This window comes from Ciconia boyciana, chromosome 1, assembly GCF_034638445.1.
Source record: "Ciconia boyciana chromosome 1, ASM3463844v1, whole genome shotgun sequence".
In the NCBI taxonomy this organism is placed as follows: domain Eukaryota; kingdom Metazoa; phylum Chordata; class Aves; order Ciconiiformes; family Ciconiidae; genus Ciconia; species Ciconia boyciana.
In genome coordinates this window covers 62,826,428-62,836,329 of record NC_132934.1, presented here as the reverse complement: position 1 = coordinate 62,836,329, position 9,902 = coordinate 62,826,428, and the positions used below count along the sequence as shown (strand labels likewise).

Genomic DNA, 9,902 nt, shown 5'->3' with positions numbered 1-9,902 from the left:
TCACTTCAAAGCACCAAAATGATACCATTTTGCATGACTATATGTCTATTGAAAAGGGTTCCAGCTGGTATGCTTAGATTAATGTTATTACTCACCACAAATATAATGGAAACAGCTGTACTTTCTATCTTCCTAAAGGATGAGGCTTACATTAAAGCTCCATTGATTTTCAAACTATAAATACAAGATTAGTACAGTAGCAGGTATGAGACTTGTGGACTTTCAAATCCCTCTCCATCTTTGGATCTTCTAACAGAAATGTGACTCCTGAATCATGTTAGTATCATAATGTAGAATTGTTTCAAGCTGGAAATACTGTTCTGCTTTGCTTTGCTCCATTTTGTTCCAATGTACAAGTGCTGATCTCCTTTCTCCTTCAACTAGGGAGTGACAGGGAGGCATTATACAATATGGACCAGTCCAAGAGGGCATTTAGCTGCTTTGAGTGAAAGTTATTGGATAAAATACAGAAATAGCTTTCTGAACAGCCAAGCTCTTCTCTCTCCATGGCTGAGCCATTGAGTTAATCTGGATTCAGCTTTGCTTCCATTTGCTGCCTCAGCTGACCTATACTCCAGGAAGAATAAAACTGCTTTAACCCAAAAAGGGAGATTAAAGCTCACGTGGGAGAAGGAAGGAGACTCTAAAAAGTATCATGACTTAGGCGCTGTCTTGAAAGATACCATGTTGGAGTTTGAATACACTCAGACTGGAACACAGCTAACCCAGGTCTTCCATAGCTTTGGTGGGGACTCTAGCCACACATACAGTGAGTTAGGAGTTGGAAGGCTCTGGTGTCTTCAGCTGCATTGTAAGAACCACTTGTCCTCCATTTCCAAGGTGTTGGTATCCACCTCCTGGATTGTGAGTCCAGAAAGTTAGGAGACACCTTGTAGCAGTGCTGAATAAAGCACTCTCAGAGGACACACACAACACAAGGTAGCCTTCACACATCAGCCTTCCACAGTGAGTAGCTGATTATGTCTATTAAGAGAGGTCTCCCCTTTCTGTAAGCTGGCTGGTCCTGAATCAGCTCTGAATCCATGACGTTACACAACATTACAGCCAGCACAGCTCTGAGACTGGACTAATAAGGTCTTGATGCCCTGTTAAAGCATCTGCATGGTTTCTTGCTTGCATGAAGTATTGATAAACTGACCTCACATCCAACTGCAGAAAGCCACACAGACTTGCCTTTAGGTAACTCTCCTCTGAAGGAGCTTTTTTGTGGGTCCTGTATTGAGGCACAGACTCCATGCTCTGGATAGGCAGTCTCAGTGCCTTGCCTATGGACTCTGCTCTGCACACCAATGACACATCACAGCATACAGCATTCTTGACTTGCACAAACCTTTTTGGGATTGGTGCTTGTGCAAATACAGTATATTTATACACGGTAATAAATCTTTGTTAATGAGGCTGCAGCATACTTGCTGTCTTTTCTGCTAGCATCTGTGCTTTGGATCAATGGCAATATCACATTTTTAGGAAAAAAAATATCAGGATCAAGGTGCTTGTGTATAAAAGTAGAGGTACAGAGGGCCAAGCAGTATATGTATACCCCCTGAAAGGTGTAGAGTTTGGGACACCATGGGAACCTTGCACAAATGTGAGGGACTGAGGGGAGAATGACTGTGAGAGAAAGCAAGGTGGATTAGTCTGTTGGTCATTACCATCCTGTGGTAATGCAACCTCACAGCTGCAGCAGACTATAGCTCTGCATGGTGGAGATCTCTTCCTTCTGCTAACCTTTGGCACAAGAGATACGAAGGCTTTCCTCAGATTCCCAGAACTAAGGTGATTTTTTTCATTAGTGAGAAAAAATGGATTAGTGTTTGAAGGCCAAAAGAGCCAAGGGTTACTTGTAGGTGTCTCTTTCTCCGCTAATCTATAGTAATTAAGATATACAACAAAAGCATTCATGCAATACATAGGAAGATAATAGACAGAGACTAGAAGAAGACTGGTATTTGCACATGGCAGCTTCAAGTCAGCAGCCAGCGATTAGCAAGTTACAGCGAATCTTCATTTTATCTTCTGGAGGGCATTGCAAAGGATCCCCATCTCACCTGCAAAGGAAAGAATCAGAGCAGTTAATCCTACAGCTAGCCCATTTCTAACACTCCTGTATATGTTTACTCTTTATATCCATTCCCTGAAAGAATAAGGTGAACAAAGAAGTGCTAAATTGGACACATTTATTAGGGCCTTATTGGAGTAAGGTTTGCAGAGTCAGCCCTTTGCCTTCATCAGCCATACAAGTATGGATCACAGGATCAGGGGTGCTGGCTTTTAGTAGGTTAGCCAATGTTAGGGGTAAAATTTATCAGGAAAAAGGCTAGAATGGCAAAAGGAAATGTGATTAAAGCCAAGCTTTTCCTTTACTTCCTTAGCGAGAACAGCTAGAGCCACACATCAGAGTCCATCACAAGGCCCTCTGCCCTTTCCTAGCACCTCCACTAAAACTGGATATTTCAGATGGAACAAACTACAGACAAGGGGAAATGCTATTTTGAAGCTTGGCTAGAATTAGGAAGCAATTTTTGCACCAGAAAGGAGATGTGTGCTGCTTGAACTTGGTCAGGCTCAGAGCATTACAAGCAACTAGATGAAATCTGCTTTGTGGTTGCTATTTCTGATCCAAGGTTTGAGGAATTCAAGGTAACAAATCTGTAGTTCCTTACTATTGATAGTGTCGGCTAAGTTCTTCAGCTGTTTTGCATTGTCCAAGACTTCAATCCTCTGGGTGTAGGGATTGTACCGAACAGAGAAAGGACGAGGTATCGTTTGAGCAAATTTCCTGAGGCAAAAATACAAAAACACATACAAACTTGAAAAGCTCCTTTTTTCAGTAATTCACTCTTTCCTCGGTGTGTGCATTTGATGAGGGGAATAAGAAAATCTGTGAGAGGAAATAACTGAAATTCCTGCCGAGTGATTTGAGACCTACAGCATTCTGTGACACGCTTGAATCTGCGTTTGTCCTTACCACCTTTGTTTTTTTCCAAACAGGACTAATTATGCTATTGGCATGGCAACACTACTCCTGGTATAGGCCAACTATGTAGCTACTGGGGTTTGCCAAACTTGAAAACCTCATTTTCCTTTCAGTAATGCATAATATAGGAATCCTGATCCAAGTCTGCAATTTCTGGGAAAGTAAGGTCAAATACCTGTGCCATCCTGGCATACCAAGGAGCAAGCAGAGTGCTAACTTCTGGTATGGTTGGTAGTGGCTTCCAGGTCATTGCAAAGATAGGAGATAGTCAACGGAGTGAAGCAGCATTCTTGCCACCCCTTATTTGCAGCCTTCCCTTCTGCAAAATAGTTAATTCCATGGCAGAAACATTAAGATTTTGGTATCTTGGGAAAACATTAATTTGCATAACCACAGAACTGTGGAAAGGAGGACCTTGAATGGGATGAGATGGTCAGAGCTATTGTTCCAGGCTCCTTGTAGACCCCAGCAGGATACTGGCTTATATATCTTCTTTGGATTACTGCAGTTACTGCTGAAAGAGGAAGGAAAGCACGCAGGAGTTGATTATGGAGCCCCACTATACAGACTGTGACTCAGCATGGTAAATTCCATACACCCAGAACAGTGGAATATGCCGGATGCCAGCTCCACATTGCTCCTTCAGTTTAGTCCTAATTATTATCAGCTAAGGCCATTGTCTCAAATAGAGTTCAGTGTGAGCAGGCCGCAAAGTGTGACAGTGGAAAAAAATTATGTTGGCTAGGATGAAAATGTTTAGTGGCATCAGTCCAGGTTTTCTAAGGGCAGAGATCCACATTAGAAGACAGTCTTCCTACATCTCAGGTGAAGGTAAGATCCTAATTAGAAGACAAATGCCTTAAGCTGAAATATTTTAGGTCAGCCTCAGCATAATTTTTCAGGGAGGTTTTCCATTACACACAAACACACATGTCCAGGTGCAAGCCACGAACACAGGCACTGAACAAACTCCCAGACCTCTATTTCAGTTTAACCAGTTTTCCAATTTGGTCACTGAAGCAATTAAAAGAAGCTCCAAGATCGTTTTTATAGAGTAAGGCAGCATATTCCATTTTCTCAAGGAACTTGCTACTCAGTTAGAGAAGTATACAGAGAAGGTAGAAACTCTGTGCAGGATATTAATAGCACAAACCAGAAGAGAAGGCCATCTTTCTCAGGTATTACCGCAGAGAAAAGGGCAGAAGGAGAGGCTACAGGCTTATGATGACTGAGGAAGCAGCAGGGGAGGTAGCTAGGAAGACTTTGGAGCTGGGGAGCCTGGGGCAGCAGAATATCTTTGGTCTCGGTATGTGTTTATCTGTGAATGGGAGAGAGAGAGAGAAGAGACTGCAGGTCTGGGACAAGTCCCTGTGTGGCATCTCCAAGTGAAAAATTTGTTGAGTGTGAACCAAGGCTAACTCCCAGTTGGCTTGGCTAACATCCAGAAATACGGTGGTGGTTTTTTTAAACAGAAATAGAAATATTGCTCCGAGGTGGAACCCAAGCTGAACCCCAAACACAATCTGAGCCATTCCTGTTTCAAGAACCAGAACTGAATCTGGACCATTATTTCAAAGTCTTGTTGAACTGGAACTGAATCTGTATTTCAGTCACAGATGACTGAAAGATTTACTGTGTAGCCCTGTAGTCTTGTAAAGACACTGCTGGTAACAAGCTGCAGGCTGTATTAAGCTAACCACACAGGCCTCAGGATTGGGTTTATTAGGCTTGCTTGCAGTTTTGTTTAGCTGTAATAGCAATTGTCTAATGACCATGTAGTTATTACCTAATTTGTTTTGGTTTTGCTTAATTCTGAATAACTCTGTGCTATAATGCCTATCATTAATAATTTTTATATAGGCAGGAATAGCAAGTAGTTACACTGTACAGACTGAACTAAGTCTGACCCTAAAGTAATAATGCAGCATAAAGGAGTACCAGCATGGGGTGATAACAGAGGCCTTAAAGGTGCAAGCATAGGATGATGCTGGTTGTCCCTGGGCTATCAACAACTCCCCACTAGTCAGTTATTCATAGTAAAGCAAACTTAGGAGCTGAGAAAAAGAACGGTTTTAGAGGAATCAAAAGGGACAAAGAAAAAAATATTTAACATAAATTGTAAAGTCAGGAGTAACATAGATTTGCAGACCAATGTAGAAAGAGCAAGATGTAAAGCATGTTAGAAAACATAAAAATGGCCCTGAGGAAACCTTGCGCTGAGGAGGAAGAAAGGAAGCATCAACACCATCCACCTCCTCACAAAAGAGAGGAAGAAGCTCCATTCATTAATGTCACAGTCCTGCTCTGAAGACCTCAAGATGCTGATTACTTGACAACTCCACCCCCCACCGCCAGCCTGAAACTGTTGACTTAAGACACAAAAGGAAGTGTAAGGGTGAGCATAACTGCAGAGGAAAAGGAGTAGATACTAGGAGATTTTTTGTACAAGAACTTATAACTATAGTGTTGTTAAAGAGACTTGCTTTGTGTTAATTAGCTAGCTTTGACCCTAAGTGTTAGTATCATTGCAGTTGGACTAATAATAATTTTTTATTGGATTTTGGTTATACAGATGAAACTCTTAATTAGACTAACCGCAAATTCTTGGCTTCATGTATAAGGCATGTTCCCCTTATTGCCCATAACAAGATTTTGAGTGTAACAACTGCTTAGTCTCTTTAAGCATTGCACAACTTTTTCTAATGCCTCTCAAAACATTACTGTCAACCCAAGACTTGTTATAGCAATGGGATCCATTGTATTGGCAGTGAACAAGAAATTGGATCTTGTATGGAATGACTGGATTACCTTAGCTTTTCTTTAGCATCTTTAAAACTTTCAGCAACATAGTAGACAGGCTGGAACTCAGTAACAGGGTACTTCTGCACAGCAGTCTTCTCCAGGACAAGAGGCTGAATCTCAGGCTTACTTGACAAACAATACTGTGAGCAAAAGGATAAGAAATTTATTTCAGTTAAAAAGTGCTTGAATTTGCTGTGAAAGAAAGATTAAGCTATTAAATGCCACCCTGTTTCAGACAGGAAAGAGTTGTTCCTGTGGAATACAATGACCATGTCACTTACTAGGAAAGAAGCAGGTGTGAGTCCCCTGTGTATGGACACACTGAAACATTTATTAGAGCTCTTCAATGAAGTACATTTCATGCTACTTCTGTGCGCAAAGTATGAAGCAAAATAAGGATCTGAAGACATTCAGAAGAGAAATTTGAGCAATTATAAACATCTTTGAAACGTTGTTTTATAGGACACACCTGCAGCTCCCCAAATGAAGACAGCAGCCCTGCACCATATGCCTTGAGTGAATCGCCTTCCTTACATAGTCCAAACTCCACCGTAAACCAATAAACCTAGCAAGAAAATTGACAGAAACATATGATTCCTTGATCAAAAAGAGCAGGCGCACATCATTGATTTGAATACATTTGGAGTTTACATTTCTATTTAAAATGTTGCCATGTGTCAAATATCAACTGTATAAATACAATAAATGTCCCCAAAGATGGAAATTCTTCATCTGGAAGGGGCACAGTGCTAGACTCAATGTGCCTGCAAATCAGTTCAGTTCCCTGACAAACACATTGTGTTTTACTGTGCTTATATTTGTCAGCCGAGCAGAGACAATGAAACTATAGCAGTAAAATTTCATTTTGGCTGCCCAACCAGTTGAAGTTTGAACCTTAGTTGATAGAACTTTGTGTCCTGTTTCACACAGAGGGTGTCTAGCTGCAGCAGCAGGAGAGGGAATGGGCTGTTAGTGCAATATTGAAGGAAGATGGTGTGTGGCCTAGCTTGACTTCTTGGTTTGTCATTATGAAGGGATACCTGCTCTGGCTCAGAAGAACTACCTCATCTATCAGAAACAGCAAAGACGGTGCAATGCCTTGCCCAGGCAAGTTGGTACTGGGGACACTAATCTCACAGGAATACCCTTGTTTTTATTTGAAGTTTGCACTTCTGGGTCTCAGTAGTCTCAGGGTAGGATTCAGGTGAGCCACACTGACTGCAGAGGACATTATCTGCCTGGCAGGGTGGATGAGAAGGGGCACTTGCAGGTAGAACAACTACTGAAGCTGCCTCCTGAAATTTCCTGTGGGGATGTAGTAACATGTATCTCTTCTTGCCCAATATGTTTGTGCTGGAGGAAATCTTGTCTGGGCTTCTGTGTTTAATCACAACTGTCACTTTGAATAAGGGGTGCCAAAGTTATTTTCCTTTAATGCAACTGTTTCAGGGTGGGGTTTTCCAATCACGGACTTCTCTCTGTTCCCATTCAACTCTATGGGAGTTCTATCAGTGACTTCAGTGGCAGCAGAATTAAGACAACACAGGGTGCTTTGGAAAATTGAGCCCTCATTTATTAAATTACCGTAGCGAGTTTCTCGATGAAATCATCCGGAGCTCCCAGAGATGCCAGTCCAATTTCCTGTAACAATAAACCATTATTCTTCAAGCTGTTATTGCAAACATTCTTCCCGTCTTGTCTTATGTAGTTTCTCACATTTTAAATGTTACCATCACTTACTACCACACACAAATGTTTACAGGACATGTTGCTATCATGCAACATCAATTTTAAACCAGAAATCTCTCCAGAAATGAACAAAAGGTCCTGTCCAAATGTCATTTACAAGGCATGATCCTTTGTGCCTGGTACAAAGCTCACTGAGGTCAAATAAAATTTTCCTCTTGCTTTGACAGGCTTTTGATAAAGTCTACAATGCACACCCAAGAGAATGATATGGTCAAAAGGAGGTAAATCAGTCACACCCACACACCTTAAATATTTCTCTTTGTTTTGATGGACCCTGATTGCAGGAGTCTTCCTGGAGCCTTGAATGAGTTATTTTTCCTGAATGGCAGGGCACGATTTGAAAGAGCTTATTCGTACCTTGGGAGCTAATGGAGACTTTCCCAGGATGCATGCCATAGCTGGATTCAGAAGACAGCCACACAACACTGCATATAACGAGGTACCTTTCTTGGTTTGCTCCAGTGAGGACTGGGCAGTGCAAAATAAGAGCCACACACACACCCACACCAAGAGCATGGGAGCAGCCATCACCATGTCAAATTCTAATAAACCAAGGTGCAATAGGGCTTATCTGGAAGGAAACCCCAGTTCTGGGAAAAGGCAGAGCCTGAGAGCAATACTGAATGCTTACTAACTACATCAAGTCAACTTTTGTCTTGTGAGCAGGATGTTACATCAAGTCCATTTTCCCTTCCTTCCTTCCTTCTGTCCTTCTACCCTTCTGTCCTCCATCCTTCTTTCCATCCTTTGTCTCTGTTTTTCTTTCTCTTCTTGTCTTTCCTTTTCCTTCTTTCCTTCTTTCTTTCTTTCTTTCTTTCCTTCCTTCCTTCCTTCTCTCTCTGTCTGCCTGTCTGTCTGTCTCTCTGTCTTTCTGACATTCTCTCTTTCTGTCTTTTCATGTTTTCTGGTAAGATGCAGACAAAAGTTTACTCCTTCACCGAGGTTTGGCTTCTTTTCCAGAGACATTAACGCTACCAAAGAGAAAGCTCCTCTCCAGCCTTCTCCCGTGCTTGCAGCTGGGACAGTTCCCCACTTCACTCAGTCTCCTCTGTGGCTTCAATAGAAAACAAAAAAAATCTTCACTTTCCCTAACATTTGGACTGCAGGGTGGGGCAATAATTCATCTGACTCATGAGCCATTTAACTTTGCTCAGAAGGATCAACATCTACAACAAGGTTTTAGATGACAGCTTTGCAACAGGTTTGCCTGTAAAAAAACAACTCACACAAGACAGACATTTGGAGTTTGGGTGTATGAGTTCACCTAAGTGATTTGTGTCATGATTTCAAGCAATAAATAAATCAGCCTCAGTCACTCAAACAATATGCTAATAAACACCACACCCCTCATAGCTCTTGGTTCATCCTCTGGGTTACCTAGTCTCTGGTGTGCTCAATTATAAAAATAGTAAAACCACTGAGCAACTTACCTGGGAAAACTGAGCAAAACTGGGATCGGCAAAAAGAGGCACGTGTCCTAGCAGCTCATGGCAAATATCACTGCAGGAAAACATGACATCTGAATAACTTTAATTTAGGAAAAGTCCATCAATGCAGGATGAATGCCCCAGAGTCAGCACATAGTCAGGAGTACTATGCACTTGCTCCTACCAGCAAATAATGCTCAAGACTCACGGGAAAATATTTTGCTCTAAAATTATTCTTGTGATGGAAAGGCTTGCACACTCCAGGGTTTTCAGTGCTTTTGTCATCATACATCCCTCAGAGGAAGGATGATACATTATTTGTTTTTCTTTATGGAAGAAAATCATCCACTCAACAGCCCACCCAGCTCAGGAAAGCCCAGAAAGAAATCACCCCACCAAAGGGAACATGGATTTTCAGTCTCAAGGACAAGAAACGTCTTCAGATGAAGCTCAGGCTACTAAGACAATTCACCATGGTGTCAATATGCACCTCAAGAGCTCAACTCCAGTCCATGTTCAGGCCCACAGCCTCCCACTGAGAGGTGGAAGCTCACCCTTCCTCAGGTAGAACTATTTTCATCAGAAGTTGAAGTTGGCAGCTGGACAGGCATGTTTGGGGAAGGACTTACCTAGGGACTGCTAGATTTTTCAAAGACAGAGAAGTCATTTGGTGAGACAGAAAGGGGAGAGGGATAAGATGTTCCCAGGAGGGCAAATTCTGTGAAAGATATTTCAGCCTGGCTTTGTGCACAATGAGAATGGGGTGAGGAGAAGCAGGGAGGAAAATCAGAAGAATAAGGGATAGAAAAATGGAGGGAAAAAGGAGGTTGTGTGAAGAAGTAGGAAGCAAAGAAACGGTAAGAGAGAGGAGAAAGAATTGCAACAATATGAAGCAGAGGAAGAAAACTGTTCTGAAAACGGCAAGT

At 41.9% G+C, this 9,902-nt stretch overlaps 1 protein-coding gene across 1 annotated transcript in view; it reads right to left on the bottom strand.

Moving 5' to 3' along the window:
• Nucleotides 1-2,025: 2,025 nt before the first annotated feature.
• Nucleotides 2,026-9,902, bottom strand: part of PAH (phenylalanine hydroxylase) — a 38,288-nt gene continuing 30,411 nt past the window's right edge. The window contains exons 8-13 of the mRNA XM_072849481.1: nucleotides 8,980-9,049; nucleotides 7,385-7,441; nucleotides 6,270-6,365; nucleotides 5,807-5,940; nucleotides 2,685-2,800; nucleotides 2,026-2,069 (exon numbers count right to left, since the gene is read on the bottom strand). Of these exons, the coding sequence (XP_072705582.1) occupies nucleotides 2,026-2,069; nucleotides 2,685-2,800; nucleotides 5,807-5,940; nucleotides 6,270-6,365; nucleotides 7,385-7,441; nucleotides 8,980-9,049 (517 nt within the window). The remainder of the gene's footprint in view (nucleotides 2,070-2,684; nucleotides 2,801-5,806; nucleotides 5,941-6,269; nucleotides 6,366-7,384; nucleotides 7,442-8,979; nucleotides 9,050-9,902) is intronic.